Source organism: Heterodontus francisci, chromosome 26 (genome assembly GCF_036365525.1).
Source record: "Heterodontus francisci isolate sHetFra1 chromosome 26, sHetFra1.hap1, whole genome shotgun sequence".
NCBI lineage: Eukaryota > Metazoa > Chordata > Chondrichthyes > Heterodontiformes > Heterodontidae > Heterodontus > Heterodontus francisci.
The window spans coordinates 33,818,357-33,839,971 of NC_090396.1; the positions used below are offsets into that span (position 1 = coordinate 33,818,357).

The 21,615-nt window shown below is 41.4% G+C and overlaps 1 protein-coding gene across 11 annotated transcripts in view; it reads right to left on the minus strand.

Moving 5' to 3' along the window:
• Positions 1 to 21,615, minus strand: part of b3gntl1 (UDP-GlcNAc:betaGal beta-1,3-N-acetylglucosaminyltransferase-like 1) — a 351,083-nt gene that overhangs the window by 137,823 nt on the left and 191,645 nt on the right. Inside the window, exon 1 of one of the 11 annotated variants that reach the window (XM_068058004.1) lies at positions 18,306 to 18,432. The exons of 8 other annotated variants lie outside the window; for them this stretch is intronic. In XM_068058004.1, the coding sequence (XP_067914105.1) occupies positions 18,306 to 18,311 (6 nt within the window). In that variant the 5' untranslated portion in view covers positions 18,312 to 18,432. Of the gene's footprint in view, positions 1 to 14,523; positions 14,547 to 18,287; positions 18,433 to 21,615 lie in introns of those variants that run through there. 2 more of the 11 variants (XM_068058003.1, XM_068058002.1) reach the window with 2 other exon arrangements.

Below are 21,615 nucleotides of genomic sequence, written 5' to 3' on the forward strand. Positions count from 1 at the left end.
AATCAACACCTCCAACAACACCTCCCTTTGGAAAACTAATCCTATTTCTCTCTTTTTCAATGTAGCAAGGCTCTCCAACACAATAACAAGCCATCAACAAGTTTATTCTTTGCACTTCTTTTGTAATTTGCTTTTCAACGTTTCATGCATGGGAGGACTGCACATACTGGAGTAAACAGTGCATTCTGAAGTCCAGTTCTATTAAAGATCATCATCTTTACCTTTTGCTCAAATTTATTTTCTCATAACACTTTGCTCCACGAGAAGACATATCCGGAAAGGAGTACGATTATGCAAAGGACAGCTAGAATGTTCTTGACAACTTTTGTAGTGAGCGAAACACGAGTGTGTTATTCATGGCATTTATGCAGAACAACCTGGCACAAACAAGCACCCCAAACTGCTTTTCAAACTGTATCTTTCTGCTGCTGCTATTTGGCTGAATAAATGAACTGTGCTTGCCGTGCTGAGGCACCGAAGGCTTTCCTGACAGACAATACTGAAATAGTCAGACAAGAGTGTCAGGACGAGGTTAAACATCTTAAAATGGATACTTGTGAGGGATTCAGTAGAGGATTGATTGCAAGGAAATAATCTAATCTCTGGATTGAGAAAGACGAGCAAGGTTTGAGCAGTTTATTTTTTATCTAAACCCCAGGGATATAATTTAATCACTTTCTCTATCCATTTTTAATAACGTATACTTTGGAATTTGTGGGGGAGTTTTATTTTTATTTCTGACTGTCAGCACACTCTCTGTTATTCATTCCTGCTGACATTTTCCTCAGGAGAAGCAATGACTGAGGTCATTATTGAAACTTGGTGGAGGAATAATCTGTGGTTGACTCTTGGCAAATGTTTGTGGGGGTATTTTCATTAAACATCCGCCCGACTTACACTAAAAATGGGGTGGTCGCGAGACGGTAGTCAGATGGAGAGCAGAACTGGCAACTTAGCACCGCTTGCCTGTCTTTTCAAATTTCCAGGCAGACATTGATTTAGGCGGGTTTCCTGGCCAGAAACGGCCAGAGATACTAATGAAAAGAAGCAAATCAGAGTTGAATGACATGATCCAGAGCTGACTCCATTTCCATCTCTGCACATGTTGCCACTGCCAGTTTCTCATCCCACCCACAATCCTTGGATGGTATGCCGTGTGATGGTATGAGTCATTTTCAGCCATCCATCGAAGGGATCCTCAGCTACTCTCAGGTAAATGCTGGAATGTTCTGGGAGACATTTGACATGTATTACATTGGGGTCTTTGACTACTTAGACCATTTAAAAATGACTTTCGTGGCTGTAAAAAAAAATTGAATCTTAAGGGGCTTCTACCAACACACTTTTTATCATGGGGATGGTTCTGAAATTCAACGTTCACAAGAGGAGAAGAAACTCCTTCCTGATGCTCCACTGCTGCTTCAGAGAATTTGACAAAGTCATGCTGCTCGCTGGTTCAGAAAATGACTTCCCATTATCCAACATTGAAAAGTGCGCCTCTCCTTTAAGGTGCTACAGGCTGGCTTTAAATATTGGCTGCCCAACTGGATTTCCCGCCCTCCCAATTGGCGAGCTGCTCACAGGGAGCGTATTCATTGCTGAAAACTGACAGATTATATTTAAATGAGAACTCGTCATGAAAATGGCTCTATTCTCCTGTCAACTGTGTCTGGTGGGAAGTATGGGCACCCTGCCCACTTCTCCCACCACCTGCCCACCACCCACCCACCCACATGACACATGGAAATCAACCCCAATGTCTATAATATTTGGGAAAATGCGTTGGGCTGTCAGCCTAGATTTGTGCTCAGGTCTCTGGAATGAGACTTGAACTCACAACCTGACAAAGCAATGAGAGTGTTACCCACTGAGCCAAGGCTGACACCTACTAACAAATGCTAACATTCATCATCTGAACACAAAGAGTGACTGCCATTAAATTTCTTTCCATGTATTCATTATCATTATATTCCACAGAGTGACATTTCTTTTTGCTTGGAAATGTTTTTCCAATCTTTGCAGCAATCTACTGCACCCTCATTTGACTACGAAAGTAGCAACACCTGACAGTGGGTGTCACCCATTCTACTACTTAGAACCTGAAGGAGCAGCATTGTGCCAAAAAAAGCCTGCATTTCCAGTTTTATTTTGCAACAGAAACAAATCACAATCTGGTACATTTCTAAACTGAAACACCAAGATAAAGGGCCAAAACTCATTAAAGAATCTACTGAAGATGAAAAAGTTTAGAGACATGTGTGTTATGTAAGATAAGCAGTCAGCAGCATGCTACAATGTGGTAATACTTTGACTTTGATACTCGGATGGTATCATAAAGCTCAACTGCCTTGACCCCTACCTCACTTGAACATATTCATTTATTGTTAATTGGTCAATATCCTGGAAATCCCTACCTAACAGAATTGGGGCAGTATCTTCACCACATGGACAACTGTGGTTCAAGAAGAAAGCTCACCACCACCTTCTCAAGGGCACCTATGGATGGGCAAAAAATGCTGGCCATGTCAGTGATGCCCATATGTTGAGAATGAATATTAACAGAAAGCCTCTGTTGCCAAAACCATTGCTCATGTCTTCACCAGTTTAAGGAATGACTTATCCAATATTATCTAAGATAGCCTCCTTGTCTTAACTCTTCATAAGGTTCAACTCTTCCAAAGTGTTGCAGCCCACTCTCATCATCCACTTCCTCTGAGTTCCACTGGCTCCCAGTGTGCCCCAATGATTTCACTTCAAAATGTTGCCTCTCACTTCAATTCCTTTCATGGAGTTGCCTTTACCCTATTTTAATATTGTCCTGCCTGAGATCCCTGCGCACACTGAGCTGGATTTAATGGGTTCCCCATCAGAGACAGGCTAGGAGATGGGGGGAGGGTGGGAGTAGGGAGGGGGGCCGGCCATTGAATTGTGTCAGGAGGCGGGGTGCGGAGGGTCTGTTGCCTTCCTGTCGCACCACAATTAAGTCAGTAGGTGGAAAGGCCGAAGATGGCCTTCCTGCCCAGAGGCCAATTATTAGCCACTTAGGGGTCTGTTCCCACCGCTGCTGGAATGATGTCAGCGGAGGGGGGCTTCACTCACGCGGGGAGGTCACCCAGTGAAATGAGGTGACCTTCCTGTAAGTTTGGGAGGGAGGGCCTCCTCCATGGGCAATCTGTGGTCCACAAAGGCCGCCCCTCCATTAACAGCTCCCCATCCTCAGTGCCAACCTTCCTCTCCGCCATCGCCAAGGCCTGCCGAACTGATCCTGGTGACCCTGCCTCACCATCATCTTGTCCTGGTCTCTCGCGCTGGGCCTGCGTATTGGCCACCACCACTCGCGGTGATGCTGCCAATACTACTGAGCTGCCGGCCCTCTGATTGCCCGTCAGCTCTTGGAGGCGGGATCCCTGTCTTTAAAGGGAGGGGATCCTGGCACTGGGCACTTATGTGCCTGAGCACCATTGAATAGCACCATGGGTATCTGAAAGGCCGAGGTGGGGCTCACCACAACACTAGGCATGTTTAAAACATGTGTACTTTAAGGAGAAGGTCACAGTCCCATAATGGGCCAATCCATATTTCCTGCAAAAAGTTAACTTAAAATCGCTCATGAGGTTAGGATTCCCTAAATTTTTAATTCCTATTGCTGTGTGCTGGGGCTGCACTGAAATTCATACCCGAAAGTGATTGGTCACTGCCCATACTGTGAGCAAGCAAAAGAAAAACACCATAGGAATTCCAATCTCCAATTTCTAGGAAGATCAAAGCTCTAGTGAAGAAAGAAACAAGCTGTATTGTTCTGTTGGTTTGCCACTTGAACTCTTGTTGATTTGGTCTTCTGACCCATGATAGAGTGAGTTGAGAGCTGATGTTAGCAGTAATATTAATGATTGGGACATTTAGAGGGATAAATCTGTACCCTCTGGGGGATGCTGAGTAGACAGATGCTTGGTTTCTTAAATCCACTCACTTCAAGCCACTCCCTCCATCATGAAGGATGTGCTTGGGTGCCAGTATTGCAAACAGATCATTACATTTCAATCCAAAACACACTTCTTTCCCCAACATGCCCCAATCTACCAGTAGTACAAGGTGAAAATTGATGCAAATTATGCCTGACACAAAGGTTTTATTTTAAAAGTTGCAGCCAAGTACTTACCCAGGCCTGTCAACTTTTATAAACATTTGGATTTTTCTTTAAATCTTCTCTAAAAAGTCAACAATCATTTTTTTTGCTTTTTCTTTACTCCAGTATCAACTGGCAATGGAAAAAAATTTTTTCCAAATAAACTTTCATTCAAGTAATACTTTAAAATGCAGTTTAACAGTGAGCAGCTGGGTTCCATTAATCCAGGGACTTTCAAGGGGCTTTTTAAAATAAAAATAGGGCTAGTTTCATTTCTCTTTCCATCTCAATGTATTCTAAGGCCAAAAACAATCCATAAAATACTACCTGTTGCTGTATGAAGTAAAGCATATTTCAAGTTGTGCTTCTTACCTGCTCTCAAGCTTTCCCTATTAACTGGTCTGTCTCTTGGTGAACAGCAAATAGTAACTAGGGATGTGACATTCCTGGCTGGAAACCTCAGGAGGTGGAAAACCAATTTATATCTTTATATATATATAGCTATTCCCATGTGAAGGATGCAACTTGCTGCTTTTAACTGTTTATAATTTTGCTCCAAGCAAACAGCTTGGGTAGGCAACTCACAACTGAAAATCTCACAGTTTATTTATGCCTGATCTTGATAACTTTGGTGCCTGGCCCAAAACTGGATGAGTGGCAACCCTGTTCTCAGATATCAGGACTCTATCAAGTATCTCCTCTGGCCCACAACCCATTGATTCAAGGGGTGGATGAGTGCAATAGTTACGTACTGGGGTGATGTTGTACCAAAATGAAACAAAGACTTCTTTTTAACACGAATTATGTGATGGATATAAACTGCATTATTTAGTTGTGCATTTGCAAAAGTCTGTAAAAGAGGTTTCTCCAGCAGAAATGCCACTTGCAACTGGGTCTGAATCAGGTTGCTGATGGACCATCTGATTTCATTCCATAATTATTTTGTCCTGAGGCACTCACAAGGGTATTAATTAGGAAACCTTGCCCACCAGGGATAGTGAGCTGGTATGAAAGAACCATCAATATTACACTCTAAAGTCATATGAAGTTACCCTGAAAGCAATTTTAGCAATTTACCTCTGACATTCTACACATCCTAGCAACAATTTGATAATCTGTGCAGTCTCCAAAGGTGGCAGTGCAGTGAAGCAAATGAACTGGTAGCTGCCACTTCACTGCAAAATAACTTACTGCATTAAAGCTGCTAAGCTTTTTATAGGTGCAACATTCTCTTTGGTTTAAGCATCATGCAGTATGTATAAATTAGAACAGATAAAGAGCAGCACTGTTAAATCCAGCTTGTTTGAATATCACTCAAATGGTTATTGGGAAATCCAGTAAATTCAAATCACTTCTGGTAACTTATTAGTGAGGAAGTGTTTGCACTGTCACCAATGTCTATTTTGATTGTGACAGACATGATATTGGTACCCATTGTGGACTGGATGTACACAGTGGGGGAAATTGTCACATTGTGCAATAGCATAAAATGAGTGATAGCGAGTCGGCCACCCATTTTACATCCCTCCCGATTTTCATTTCCAATTTTAAAATTGAGAATGCTATAAAACTGGCTGCCGATTCGCTATCACTCATTTTGCCCCCATCAAAAGTGTCAAAATTACCCCCAGTGTTTTAAAAGTATTTTTTCAAAAGTTACACTGATGGGATATTGAGCAGAATTATAACCTTTATCAGTAAACCCTGTTTATTTTGATTTTACCATCTCGCCTGGAATATGCACTTTAGATGAGCGTCCTAGATTTTCCAAATCCTTGTCCTGGGTACCTTGCACAATGCAGGTGTGCATCAGAAATGCGACTCCCCATCCAACAAATGGACAGAAAGTATGGTTTTCCCAGCATGTTTGCAGTGTGTGAGGTACCTCAGCATAAGTATGGGGGTGGAAAATCTACCCTTTAATCCATCTTTTAAACTTCAAGTGTTTCATTAACCAGGAAATGAATCAGTTGGGGACAATCTTGGCAGCATAATTATTTATCTGGATCACCTGACAGTGGAGGATTATAAAAACAACGCTGCATGATTTAGATCTCAGCTAGTGATAAAACATGGATTAGAATAATTGTTCAAGTCTAACCATGGCTGGCCTGCACTGATTACAGGGTGAGTTACACAACTGCATGCAGCCTATTGTATTCTACCATCTCCCGGCAGACAAACAGGATCAAAAGATCTGGAGGCTCAACATGTGGTTTCACCTAATGCCACTGATGGGATGACACATGAGTAAACAGAACACTCAGACTATTATAGCAAATAATGTCACAACACCAAATTGATATGCTGGAGAGAAGATTTCCTCTTTGTATTACATGCAGCAAATTCACAAATACGTTGCTGATTTTGCTTCACAAGGCACTCAGAGGAAATCCTACATCATTATTTTTATGTGTTGTCAACATAGGTAACTTTAAGGATCAACAGTGTGAAACCCTTTGCAAATTTCATATTCCATGTATGTGATCTCTGGCTGGAGTTATACTGCATTCTTTTCAACCTCAAATTGCTCTGAGCTGTCCTCCTGAAGCAGTTTTCACAAGTCAAGGGCCGGCATTTTACGGGCCCCACCCCCGAGGCGGGATCGGAGGCAGGGGGGCACGGAATATCGCGATGGGTAGTGAGGGGTGGCAGGCGGAGGCCCATCATCTCCCCCATCGCCCAGTGATCGTCCCGGGAGCGGGATAGGCTGACAACGGCTGTCCCGCCCAGTGGTCAATTAAGGCCCTTAAGTGGCCTATTAATGGCCAATTAAGGGCTTCTTCCCACCGCCACTGGGATCTTACCTGTGACGGGGGGCAGGGGGGAGAGGAAGGGCATCTGCTGCGCAGGGAGGGCACCTTGTAAAATGAGGTGCCCTCCCTGTGGGCTTCAGGGGGCAGGGTGGTTCTTCCTCCAAGTTGGGTCCGCAGGAGCCCCCTCCCCTTGGAGTGAATGACCATCCCCCCCACCCCATCCTCGCCGGGGCCTTCTGGACTGGCCCCGACGGCCCCGCCTCACCTACCTCTGTTCCGGGGTTCCACCACTGGGCCTGGGTCCGATGCCTTTGCATACCGGCTTTAAAAGTCTTTGAAGGGACGGGGATCCTGCCTACTAAAACTTTGAATCAAAAAGACTGGGGGGTCGCTCCGGGAGTGGGGGGGTCAAGAAAAGGCCCCCCGCCTTTTCGGCCCAGTGCTGGGAGCCGTGCCACCAACATAAAATCCAGCCCAAAGTAGTCTCCTGAATCCCACTGCCACTTTTGCATTGATGCACACCCAAAGATACTCGGCATTGAAGCAAAAGTGGTTTCTAATGTAAGAAACATGTCTGAAATGTCCCGATCTATCTTTTCTCTTTATAGATGCTGACTGACCTGCTGTTATTTTCCAGCATTTTTCCATTTTTAGTTCAGTATAACTACACCATTCGGTGGTCTATAATAGTCTGGCTTAAGAAACAGTAGGGTAGATTTTAAAATGAAAGTTAAAGGAAGTTAAAATGGCCTCACATTAGTCAATTGGAGCAAAACTGTTGCTTGCCCAGTTGCCCCCTTCTACTGATTGCTTGCCCCAAGTTAAAATTGGGGTTAAAGAGATAGAGGAGATAATTTTCATCCAACTCACTGGGTGGAAACCCACATAATTAGGTGCAACGCCGAGTTTTACACCCTGCCTGATATTATTCTGCATCAACTTTGATGGAGAATAAAATCAGGCGAGCTGTAAAACCAGCATTGTGCCCGATCCCGTGGGGTTTCTGACAGGTGGGTTAGATTAAAACTGCCCCCAGATTAACAGTGATTCGAGCAAGTAATAGAGAGGAAGAGAAAGTAACAAAGACGTGGATGTAATAACAGACAGAAACAGAAAGAGGAAGGGGACAGTAGCACAAATAAAATGAAAAAGTGCCAGAGATACAAGAGGAAAATGAGAGAGAGAAAGACAGAAGAGTAACAAAGACACAAGGATAGATTTACAAGGAGAAATAAAGAGAGGATGGGGACAGTAACAAAGAGAAAGGCGGAGAGCAAAGAAAGATAGGAAGAGAGCAAATGCTAGCTAAGCCTTGATCACAAGACATTTATTTTTCTATATGTAATGCAATCTAAGCATTATTGTATGATTGCATCAACTATGATGTATTTCTTAAATGTTTCTTAATAGGATACAGACCACTGCAATGGCATTAGTAATATCAGGAAATTAGTCAGAGCAATGTGACAAAATCAGTCAGAATAATCTCTATGTTTGGGCAGTCTAGTTCCTTCAGACAAAATAATATGTTTGAGTTATTGGATTGTTGGTCAATCTAACTTATTTGTCTCAGTTGGCTAGGATACATCTTTTCATAGCTTGGTTGTTCACTGGGGTGGAGGATGCAAGTGGAGTGGGGGATGTTAAAACACTGTGAGAAAACAGGGGACAGAGTAAATTACGTGTTCTTGGGTGTCTTAAACATTAGCAAGGAAAAACTGGAAGTTATTTTAGACTTGTTAAACAGGATAGTGCATCATGCAAAAGATGGTATTGGGGAAGAATGTAGAAAACAATTCAAAAAGCAAAATCCCATGAGATAAATTATTATATCATACCTGGTAACTTTATTAACGCTTTTCTCTACTTCATCTTCTACTGGGGTAGAGATTATGATCAGCGTTGTACTTTAATGAAGGCTGAATACGCAAGTTAATTTTAATGCTGCAGTTGCATTTAAAACGGGTTAAAGTCCATATTAAAACAGTACGGAGAGATCCTGGCATGAATGCGTTAACAAACGCTGTACGAGGACAACCCTGATTGTAATTTATACTTTCCTCATGCCATGTATGTTCTCTAAACAAATGGATGAGAGACTTGCTCTTTTGAATTCCCCTCTGCTTGATAGGTCCCCAAGGCATTAAATTGAGGCTGAGAACTAACAATGTGGGAGAGTCTTACTGTTCAGCAGCACAGCATTTTGGAATTTTAACTCACTGTGCCATCGTAAGTTAGCAATTGTTGAGCCTTTAAATTTTGATTCTTGAGAAGATTTTGTGAGGGTGAAATTTGATCAGTGCAAAATGGGATGAGTACAGTGTAAAATGGGCTGCTGATTTGCTATCGCTTTGCATTACTGGCGTTGACCAATTTCACCGCCCCTGTGCCAAATATTAAGAGGGAGAGTAAGTATGAATGCTAAAAAGTCTGAACACAAAAGAGAACATGCTGGGGATGCACAGCAGGCCCACCAGCACCTGAAAGAAATGAGAGAATGCTCCATTAATCTATCAGAAACTCATTTTTATAAAAAAATAGTGAATTTGTACTAAATATTGGAACAGAAGTTAAGTAACAACTTTCAAACTGGGATTAGATTGTATGGGTGCTTGGTGGTCAGCGCAGGCGCGTTGGGCCGAAGGGCCTGTTTCTGTGCTATAAATCTCGATGACTCTAACACTGTAAGACCCTTCAGTAAGTTTTGTAACTTTGAAAAACTGAACCTTTTTACAAAGTCTTGTGAGTATGAGGTATTGTTAGGTAAGTCCCTATGTGTTTTGTTAAATATATTTTAAAAATGTTTTTGTGGGATGTGGGCATTGCTGGCTAGGCCAGCATTTATTGCTCATCCCTAATTTCCCTTCAACGAGATGGCTTGCTAGGCCATTTCAGAGGGCATTTAAGAGTCAACCACATTGCTGTGGGTCTGGAGTTACATGTAGGCCAGACCAGGTAAGGACTGCAGATTTCCTTCCCTAAAGAGCATCAGTGAACTAGATGGGCTTTTACAACAATCAACAATGATTTCATGGTCACCATTAGTCTAGTTTTTAATTCCAAATTTATTAATTTAATTCAAATTTCACTATCTGAAGTGGTGGGATTCAAACCCATGTCCCCGGAGCATTAGCCTGGGCTCTGGGTTGCTAGTCCAGTGATATTACACCTATACCACCATCTCCCCATATTGTTTGAGGATTCATTTTTGAAAGATTGAAGAAATGTTAAACTTTGGGGTTTTCAATGGGGGTCACGTAAAGGCCACTTGACTTTGAAAAACAGTCCCTTGAAATGTTTTTTTTTAAAGGTCACTGAGAAGTCTTGTGAGGAAAACAAGCCTTCTGGGAAACCACCTGACTTTCAGCTCAATAAACAACAGAGAACTTTGAACACCTGGAGAAGTTGCTTGCAAAGAAGTGACAGGTCAAGATTGATTGGGGTCAAAAGGTTAACTTCCTGTTGTTGGTTTTGCTTTTGAATTGTTTTAAGTTGGGGTTGAACTGTATAAAAAGGGAGAGAACTTCCAAGGAGAGAAGAGAATTCCCAAAGGAGAGAAGACCACAACTCAGCTTTCCAGCACCTCTCTAAAAGACCCTGAGAATCCACTGTGTCAACTCATCTCATCTATGCCTTTGAAGAAAAGCCAGCTAAATTAATTCTCAACGCTGCCTCTAAAGACCCATCTACATGTACTCAGAGGCCAGACTGTATGTCAGTTCTGGAACACAACATATCTCATCTGCTGTTTCTTCAAGAATAAGCAAGTATTCAGTCCAAGTGTTTTTTGTCTGTAATAGAGCTCTAAAAACAAAAATCCCTTTATTTTTCCGGTTAACCGGTATATGTGTGTGTATGTGAGTGAGTGTGAGTGGCTAAGGAATAAAGGAAACTTTAATATTTCAATCCGTGTGTTTATGCTTTACTTCATTACTGGTTAAGACTTGTTTTATAATAAACTGATAATTTTGTTGTTTATTAAAGAAAGCTGGTTGGTGTATTTTATTCTGGGATAAAAATAGAGTTTACGATTGACTGTATCGGTAAGTGTGGAAAAATGTAAATATATGTTGTGACCCATGGAGAAGTGGAACTAGAATAAACAGTGCAGTCCTCCTGCCTTGATCGTAACAGTATTCACTGTTGAAGTATTTATGGCTGTGTACTGTCTTGGGACATTTTGTTGAAAACTGCTATTCACATTGTTTGTAGAGAATGCTGCCACAGAACAGTCAGCCCAAGGCACTCACAATGAGCTGGTAGGAACCCATGCATCAGCCAACCATGAGTTATAGCACTGCTTTGCTGTCGTGCAATGTGGTTTTCAATGCGCATCAACACAAAAGTGAGGTATAACTCAATAAATAACTGACCGAACTAAAGCCCAATGGTATGAGGCACCCACCCCTATCACCCAACCCCTGCCCACCCACCCTTCCAGTACACCATCTCACACCATTTTGAGTTCACACACTCCAGACTATAAGTTTGGGTAATGGAGGTTGGACCAGGTTAGGTGAATCCGAAGTGGTGCACGTTAAATGGTCTATAATCAAGAAAAAGCAACTGCATTATTCTTTAGTGTCTGTTTAATTTTTACTTTAAATAAATGCGATTATAGCCACGGTCTGAGAGATAGGTTATTCGACATCCAAAGCCAAGTAAAGTAGGAGGGGCTTTGTGCTATTTTCGGTAAGCAAATTACAGTATTGAAGGTTTCCGTTTGACCCCTAGTCAGATATTTTGTGCCTAAGCTTACATGCTAGCTCGGAAAGAGCAAGGTTTTTACTGATTGGAGTGTTTTGTGGTGCTGAGTATGAGAGCAATAACTTGTGCAACCTGAAAACTGTTTGCACTAAAAGGGTTAAAAGCTAAACATGTTACATGCAAATTAATTCTGAAATAACTTGCGAGTGCCAAAAAGGATAATAAAGTTAATGAAGTTTGAAGACCCCAGGCCTGACTGATCTGCAACTTATCATGCACACCTAACAAATAGGTTACATAAGTCAAGACTTAAATCAGATTGTGATTGAGTGCTTTATACACCAGACAAGGAATAAGATTTCAAATTAAAGTACCTATTAAGTCTTCTTCAAACTTAACATTTTTGCATACTTTTTTGTAATTGGTCTGTGTAAATATTGAGAAGAAGGAAGGATGAATGCATTGATTGGAGATGTTGCCTCGATACCTAACTCTGAAAGCTGCAATTTTTTTCGAACTTGATTACATTGGCAATCCGTTGGTAATCAAGCGAGATTGTTTCTCAGCATAAAAAAGAGACGTGAGTTTTCACATTCGCCACGTCTTTGGTGAGCACTTAGATGCCTGTGTAAACCAAACCAAGTGGCGCAGTGGTTAGCACCGCAGCCTCACAGCTCCAGGGACCCGGGTTCGATTCTGGGTACTGCCTGTGCGGAGTTTGCAAGTTCTCCCTGTGTCTGTGTGGGTTTCCTCCGGGTGCTCCGGTTTCCTCCCACATGCCAAAGACTTGCAGGTTGATAGGTAAATTGGCCATTATAAATTGCCCCTAGTATAGGTAGGTGGTAGGGAAATATATAGGGACAGTTGGGGATGTGATAGGAATATGGGATTAGTGTAGGATTAGTATAAATGGGTGGTTGATGGTCGGCACAGACTCGGTGGGCCGAAGGGCCTGTTTCAGTGCTGTATCTCTAAACTGAACAGACACATTTTATCACAAAAATGACAACCTGGTTGCTGGTATAATCACAGCAGTCTGACACTTTTTCCTTTGTCTATGTTTCTCTTCTTCATGTGATTACATTAGCATATCATTAGTTACAAACAGGTAAGTGGTTATGTTCTTATTTTATCCCCATTAAAAAATAATTTCATTCCAAATGTGATTAACTGTAGTCTTGGACATAAAGCTCACTGTGGGATACTGGCAAACTGGTTGGTTGTTTCCTTCCATCTACGAAAGATGATGGACATGCAGCAAACAATCCAGTTCGGTGGGGTGTCTTCTCTTGGTGTACCTTTGATGATGGCTGTGAAGGCCAATTCTTGAGAGGCAGATTCTGCCACAAGTGCTGCACATGAAGCTGCCAAGTGATGCTGTGAGTTGTTGTTTTTGATGTTGGCGCCTGTTGCCAAGCAGCTGTAGCAACTGGTCGTCGTGGTAGTGCACACCAGTCCACAGGATGTGTCACCCTTTCCCTCTGTCGCCAGCTCATGACTCCCAGGTGCAATGGTCAACATTTAGGGCCTTCATGTCATGCCATCAAGCATCCTTTAAGCGGAGATTTGGGCGCCCCACTGATTGTCTGGCTGCAACTACCTACAGAAGGTCCTTCGATATGCAACCGTCTTCCATCCTGCGGATGTGTCCAATCCACCGAAGCAGCCTCTGTTTGATTAGTGCCAACACACTTGGGAGCTCTGCCTTTGAGAGGACTACCACATTTGTGATTTTATCTTGCCTGGATATACCGATAATGTGCCGCAGACAGTGAAGATGGAAATTATAGAGCCTCTTTTCCTGATAGCTGTAAGTTGCTCATGTTTCACAGCCATATAGCAAGGTGCTGAGAACACAGGCCTTATAAACTATCAGCTTGCTCCGAAGGGTCAGTTTAGTGTAATCCCATGTGCGTTTCACAAGTCAGTCAAAGGTTGCACCTGCTTTTCCTATGCGTGTATCAAGCTCTGCATCAAGGGACAGATTGTCTGTCACCGTGGACCCAAGGTAGCAGAATCTGCGAACCACTTCCACTGGGGTGTTATTTAGTGTGATCAGAGGTGGAGATGCAACACCTTGTCCCATGACCATGATTTTATTGATGCTTATGGTCAAGGAGAACAAGTTACAGGCAGGGGAGAGACAGTCCATGAGTCTTTGTAGCTGAGTTTCCATGTGAGTGACTAGAGCAGCATCATCAGCATAGAGGAGTTCTCTGGTTAGGATGCGATACTGGCAAACTATTCATCAATATTTCAGCAACTATCAAAGGATTAAGTAGAGATAGAGAGGTTCAACAGACAGCAAGACAAATAAAAACGTAAGAGAGAATGCAGCTTCCTTGTTGGGCAAATGCCCTGTCCAGTGTAGTATAAAATATAAAGTCATATGCATCTTGAAGCGTCAGGCTTCAGTCCAGTTTGTACTAGGTTAGCTGATTTCTACTGGAGAAGCAGATGAGGCACTACAGTTGTCACCTGTGGCTGAGGTTTCATAAAAAATATTATTAAAACACTATTAGATATTTTTGCCCCACTATTGGTGGCTATACTTTTAGTTGTTTTGGCCCTAAGCCCTTGGAATTCCCTCCCCAAACCTCTTTGTCTCTTCCCCTCTCTCTCCTTTAAGACTCTGCTTAAAAACTATCTCTTTAACTAAATTTGGTCAACTGTCCTAATGTCTCCATCTTTGCCTCTGTGTCAATTTTTGTCAGATTACACCTCATCTTACTATGTCAAAGGCACTATATGAATGTAAGTTGTGTTTGTTTACAGCTGAGTTGAATTCTTGAATGCATGTTACAAGGTGGAGTTTTTCAACAGGAACAAGAGAGAGGTAGGCATGCTGACATTTTTCAATGTTTTTTGTATCTGACAGTCACAGATTCTTCATCCCTTCCCTCAAGATTCCTCCTGTCCCTGCTTGCTGCCTACCTTTCTCTCGGGGAACAAACTGGCAGGAACACCTCTCAGCATTGCACTAAGAAGGCCACGTAGTCCTCCTGCCTCTAGTGCTTATTGAATGTTGTGTTGTGAGAGCTGTTGGGGTTTCTGGAATTGGGCGAGCAGGTAACAGATGGGAAATTTTCACTTTAGAACTCTTTTTGCCAAATCTCCTCACCTGAAAAAAGCACAAATCTAAATAGGTATAAATGGAAGGTTAAAGCTCTCAAATAGACATGTTAAAAGAATCTACTAAAGCCAGGTCACCAGCACAAGTTTAGACGTGTGAGTTATTTTGCAACAGGCCTACAGATATCTCTTTCCTTGAAACTCAGAGAAGTTGTTTACCACCAATCACTAAGGGAGATTACAAAGCAAAAGATGAATACAGATTTGTTTTGAATATATCACACATACTAACTTTTTAGATTAATAATTCTGAGAATTTTAGGTAGCATAACATTAATAGGACGCAGAGGGTAAACTCCTCTGCTCTGGTACAAGATCATACCACACAATCTTTGTCCTTGAGCTTTCTCATAAAAATTACCCAATTTATGATATACCTGATATTAAACTGTTTGAACCATGAAAGAAAGTACAAATCCCACTTAAAATGTTTCAAAAGTTAAAGAGGAACACATATAGCATAAAAGCTTTCTGCACTGAAAATCCCCTTTTCAATTATAATTTTTTTTCAAACTTTGTTTTAGGAATGACTTTATTGAAAAATTAAATAGAACATCATAAATTTGAATTAGAAGCAAGAGCTTGATAGAATGTGAAAACTCCAGCTACACATGATTAGTACTATTGGGTTTGCTGTTAGTGAAACTCGTGCTGTAGAAAGACCATCACATTTTGATCAAGTGACTATCCATATAAAACTGCATGGGTTTCTCTACATATTAAATGTAAAATTCAATAACACAAATTGTATCTAGCTGGAGGTTTTGGATTCCATTGAATCCTCTTCTTTTGTGTTTACATTTGTCTTCCTATTCATCATTTGCCAACTGACAAGTTAGGCTGGTGAACAGTCTTTGTTGGATGGCAGCAATACTGAAAATGGAACTTGGATTGACCTCCCTCTCACCTTCCTCTCACTTAAAGAATCCTCTTTCTCTTATGCCACTTCCCAATTCCATGGTTAAAATCAGAAAATTGCCACGAAGTCAATCATTAACAATCTGTTGGCAAGGCAGCTTGGTGCATTGATGATTGCACCATCTTTCTAGCTTGGCAAACCCAATTATTTATACAAAAATGCAAAATGAGAAAGCCAGTAAAGCAACTCAAAATGGATCTTCATTTTGCAAAATGTGCTGGAGTCTAGAAGTACTGCAGCTTCATAGAGAATCTGTAGAATGGGAGCCTTTACAGTCAAACTGGTAGACCATTATGGTCTTGATCGTCTTTAGTGAGGAATGGACACACTTTTTCATGTCACCAATGTTAACTAAGAAAAAAAAATGCTTTTCTGGGCATATTGAAGGTAGCAATTTGCCCATTCAAAAAGCCTTGAGAGCATTAAGAGTCAACCATATAGGGTGGAACTGGAGTCACATGTAAGCCAGATCAATAGGGGTGCCAAGTCCTTTCCCTGAAGGACATCTTTTTTATATTTGTTCATGGGATGTGGGCATTGCTGGCAAGGCCAGTATTTATTACTGATCCCTATTTGCTGTTGAGAAGGTGGTGGTGAGCTGCCTTCTTGAACTGCTGCAGTTCTTGTGGTGTAGGTACAGCACACTGCTGTTAGGTAAGGAGTTTCAGAATTTTGACCCAGCAACGATGAAGGAACAGTGATATATTTCCAAGTCAGGATAGTGTGTGACTTGTAGGTGGTGGTGTTCCCTGGCACCTGCTGCCCTTGATCTTCTAGGTAGCAGAGGTCACTGGTTTGTAAAGTGCTGTTGGAGAAGCTTTCACGAGTTGTTGCAGTGCATCTTGTAGATGATACACATTGCAGCCATGGTGCGCTGGTGGTGGAGGAGGTGAATGTTTAAGGTGGTGGATGGAGTGCAAATCAAGCAGGCTGCTTTATCCAGGTTAGCGCTGAGCTTTTTGAGTGTTGGAGCTGCACTCATACAAGCAAGTAGACAGTATTCCATCACACTTCTGACTTGTGTCTTATAGATGATGGAAAGCCTTTGGGGAGTCAGGAGGTGGAGTTACTTGCCTCAGAATTCCCACCTCTGACCTGCTCTTGTATCCACAGTATTTATGGTCCAGTTTAATTTCTGGTCAATAGTGACCCCCAGGATGTTAATGATAGGAGAATCAGGAATGGTATTCCCACTGAATGTCAAGGGGAGATGATTAGCTTTTATCTTGTTGCAGATGGTCATTGTGTGGTGTGACTGTTACTTGCTACTTATCATTACAAGCCTGAATGTTGTCCAGGTTTTGCTGCATGTAGGTACAGATTGTTTCATTATCTGAGGAGCTACAAATGGAACTGTACTCAGTGCAATCATCAGCAGACATCACCACTTCTGACATGATGATGGAGGGAAGGTTATTGATGAAGCAGATAAGACGATTGGATCTAGGACTCTGCCCTGAGCAACTCCTGCGGCTGTAGATGATTGGCCTCCAGCAAGCACAGCCAGCTCCTTTTGTGTTAGCTATGCTCCAGCAAGCACAGAGTTCACCCCACCCCAACTCAACTCAACTCTCATTGACTTCAATTTTACTAGAGCTCCTTGATACTGCATTCAATCAAATGCTGCCTTGATGTCAAGGGCAGTCACTCTCACCTCTGGAATTCAGCTCTTTTGTCCATATTTGGACCAAGGCTGTAAAGAGGTCTGGAGCTGAGTGGTCCTGCTGGAACCCAAACTGAGCATTGGTGAGCAGGTTATTCCTGAGTAAGTGCCATGTGGTAGCACTATCAATGAGACCTTCCACCCGATGTTTGCTGATGATTGAGAGTAGACTGATGGGGTATTAATTGGCCAGATTGAATTTGTACTACTTTTTGTGGACAGGACATACTTGGTCAATTTTCCAATGTGTTAGGTGGATGCCAGTGTTGTAACAACTTGGTCAGGGGCATGGCTAGTTCACCACAAATCTTCAGTACTATGGCCGGGATGTTGCTGGGCACATTGCCTTTGCTGTATCCAGTGTGCTCAGCCAGTGAACCTATTGGTTATTTTTGACAATCTTTCATGGTCATGTTCTGTGGTGCCAGCACACAAATTACCAGCATTATTACCATTGGAGGATTTGAACCTGTGAACTTCAGGTTATTAGTCCAGAACCATGGCCACTAGGCTACCATGAACTTGGGATGGAATAGGTTATTACGGCAATTTTCTCTCCCTTGAGATGGAGCGCTCCACCACATCTGGTTAACCACCAGTAGAACAAACCTACTGGAGAAACAAAATCTGTATGGCAGTCATGTTGCAACTCAGAGCAAGCTTGTGAGATTCTGCTGTTAGAATTATTGAGCATCAACTATGAACAATTTGTACCACCAAGAATCAGGACAACGGAGTCACTGTATAATCAATTAGTTCTCTTACAAATATCATGCCTGTTACATGTTTTACTCTTGAATCAGCAAGTTTAAGCTGCTGGCACTCAGGTTTCTGTTACTGCATTAACAATGCAGAACTAAATTCTTATTTTGAATTTTTCTGTTGTCTGATTCAATGATTCATGAAGATATGAATGCATAAGAAAAGAAACTTAAGCCTTTCTTAAAAAACACCACATGATATAAATGAAGATAAAGTTCTTACTTGATCTCCTGAGCATACCTGCATATGATTTCACTACAGAATATATTCCGTTCGTTTTTAGGTTTTACTTCTTTTAACTTGCTATTTTCTCCACTCGTGAACAGATTGTTTCATAATATCCTCTTAAAAGAAGAACCACATGTGGCTCCCTGGCCATCAGTGCTGCTTCTGAATCACCAAATCAGAAGAGTAATGATTAAAACATAATGCACCAGCAAGGGCCAAATTACCCTCTCTTTGAGATTGGGTACATGTTACTTACTGCAAATTGATTAAACTTAGCAAACCAAAACAAGTAGAATATTGAGTGATGGTCAGGTATGATTTTGAACTCACAATTCAAGATAATTGGGGTAGAGTTTCCACATTGGGGGCAAACGGTATCCAGGCGCAAATTGAAACTCATTTGCACATTGTCAAACGTACAATAAGTCATGAACCAGCGCAATCGGACAGCGGTTTGTAATGTAATTTTTCTTTTAAAATAGTTTGTTTTAAGAAATATTCCTGGATACATTTAAGAGTGGTAATTTGACACAGTTTGATTAATACAGCTGAAAATGGGTTTTGCATAAAAAAGAAGCATTTTTAATCAGACTGTCTTGTCCACCACATGTGAATAGCCCAATTTTGAATAACTGAGAATGATTTTTAAAAAACTATACAGAACCATTTGCTAGTTTTAATAGTGTACGGTAGTCAGTTCCTTCGCAAATTAAAAAAACATCAAAAGCTTTTAAAACATTCCTATTAGTGTCCTTGCACCCAAAAGAACCAATTTAATTTTAAGAGCTTCCTCGACGGTCTGCAAACTGGCGCAATTAGAGGAAGCTCGCAATGGTGATTCATTTGCTCTGGGGTGGGGCCACTTTTGCAGGTGGGGCCAGCTTCTAGCATGTTATCTTTTAAACAAGCTCAAAAGATTGCAGAAACTTGGTTTGTGCTGGACGGAATTTGTATTTGAAATTCCATGAGTGTTTGTGCTAGTTTGCCCAATTTCCAGAAAATTGCACTGCAAAAAAAAGGGTAACCCAATGGCAACCGAAGCCAAGCTCTTTCAAATGCTCGAATACAAAATTTGATTTCAGCTGACTTTACCATGCATCTATAGTGCTTCTAAGCATCTGAATTATCGTAAACTACTTTTTGGTGGTGATGGGGGAAAAGAAGATCCTATTTAAACTTCAGAGAATTGAACCAATCAGCATCAGATTTCGGCCCCTTAATTTCACTGTATGAAGTCAAATGGTCTCTAGTCGAAGTGTTCATTGACCTGTTACAATGCATTTGTATTGAAAGAAAGAGAGAAAGACTTGGATTTACATGGCACCTTTCACCACCTCAGGTCATCCCAAAGCAATTTATAGCCAAGGAATTATTTTTGAAGTGTAGTCACTGTTGTAATGCAGGAAATATAGTGGCAAATTTGTACACAGCAAGCTCCCACACATGTGATAATGACCCCAGATAGTAAGGGGTCATTGAAGGAAAATAAATGAAGTTGGACTCAGCTCTACTGACCCCAATGGTCAAATTTGGAAAAATCTAAATAAATCAATTCATACTCAGATAGATTAGACCTTCCACCCTACACTCATCCAAACATAGAGATGTTGCCCAACCCTTAGAGCACAATACCTACCAAATACATTGGTGTATTCCCAAATAATCTCTTTTGGATGAATTTTGATTATGATTTTTCTAGCATCCACTTGTTATCTGATACCTCTACTGTCTGGTCAATATTAGATATATGTATACCATAAGAGGTGTCATTAAGTTAAGAATTTGTGAGTGGTGGAAGGACAGAATAGAAAGATCACACAGGCCATAAACGATGCATTTTGCTGAAACCTGAAAATTAATCTAATTAAAATTGACTGAAGCTACTGGTGATTTGGGTGCGACTAGACAGCACTCTCAAGTAGACCATGAGCCTCCTGTTGTCTTTTCTAAAGAGGCCTGTGTATGAATGAGGCCAAAGTTCTCACTTTTAGTAACTTTTACCCTTTGCGACATTTTTTACCCAAAATATCATCTGAACAGTATTGCAGTTTGTTTTTGGATGAATCAGACTCAGGTGATTTGCTGCAACATTCTTCATGGAACCAAACAGATCCCACAACTGCTCTGTAACTTTTTTTTCCCAAAATGATGCCAAATTCACACAGTACAGACTTTTTAGCTAAACAAATTGGCTCAAACAATCAACAGAAGTACTTTTTCCTAAATAAGCTGATTTAGTGCCAGACCATAATGTGAGGCCCGTCTTACAGACTTTGCTATGCAAACTGTGTGTGCATTGTCTACATGTAGAGCCTTTTGACAAAGCTCCACCCACACTTGGGTCAGTCATGCAGTTCAGTTGCACAACCTTTTACTTTTGGGTCCATTTTGTTGGCATTGGTACAGTCTTAGAACTAACCAGCACATTTCTGCATGCCTTTTATTTCACTTTTTAACTAAGTTGTATTAATTTAATTATTACAGTTTTTAATTACTTTCAGTTACAGTTTAACAGGAAAGCTGAACATTTTAGCAGTGTGTTTCTTATACACTCACTGCAAAAATATTTTTTTCCACACCTGTGTGTCTTTGACGCAAAACTCTTAAATGAGTCACCTCTGTTGCCTGTCAAGTGAAGCAACTATCAAAAGTCAATGCGAGCGTAGCAGTTTCATCTTTTTTCTGCTCAAGCCAAATGAAAACAGAATAAAAAAGGGAAATATTATAAGTTATTCTTCCTAATTAAATGTTACTTTTTATATTGTAGGAGTCAACCCCTGATGGATTTGTAATTATAGTTGCAAAATATTGTTTAATGAGGAAGAAACTGGCATGGACCATCTGCAGGTTGAAGTCACAATTGTTCCCCAAGATTCTTCTGCTCACAACACTGCAAATTTTATTTTATTTAGCATTTCTGAGCAGTGCTGCTTTGCACGTTGACATTCATTCAGATCACCCATTCTCAGTGTTCGCTGTTCTTTGTTAGCACTCCAACTTCCACTCATTTGTACAACCTACTCTTAAAAACAAAAATGTCTCCCCAGCACCAGTTCTTCTCACATTCAGGGCCACAGATTAAAGAGTCTAGTACAGGTAATTGCAGAAGCCAAAAGAGTAAGCACCGGGCTTAGCTCTTGTGTGGCTAGTAGAAGGAGCAATGTCCCATCAGATGGCTATCTGACAAATTCTGATCATTGGCATCTCCTATATGGTTGACAAGTCTTCTTTCCTAAATGGTGGATTATGAAAAATACCCAGAGTGGACAGGCCTCTGACCCAGAATTTGCTAGATTAGGACATCTCACAGTGTGCCTTGTTA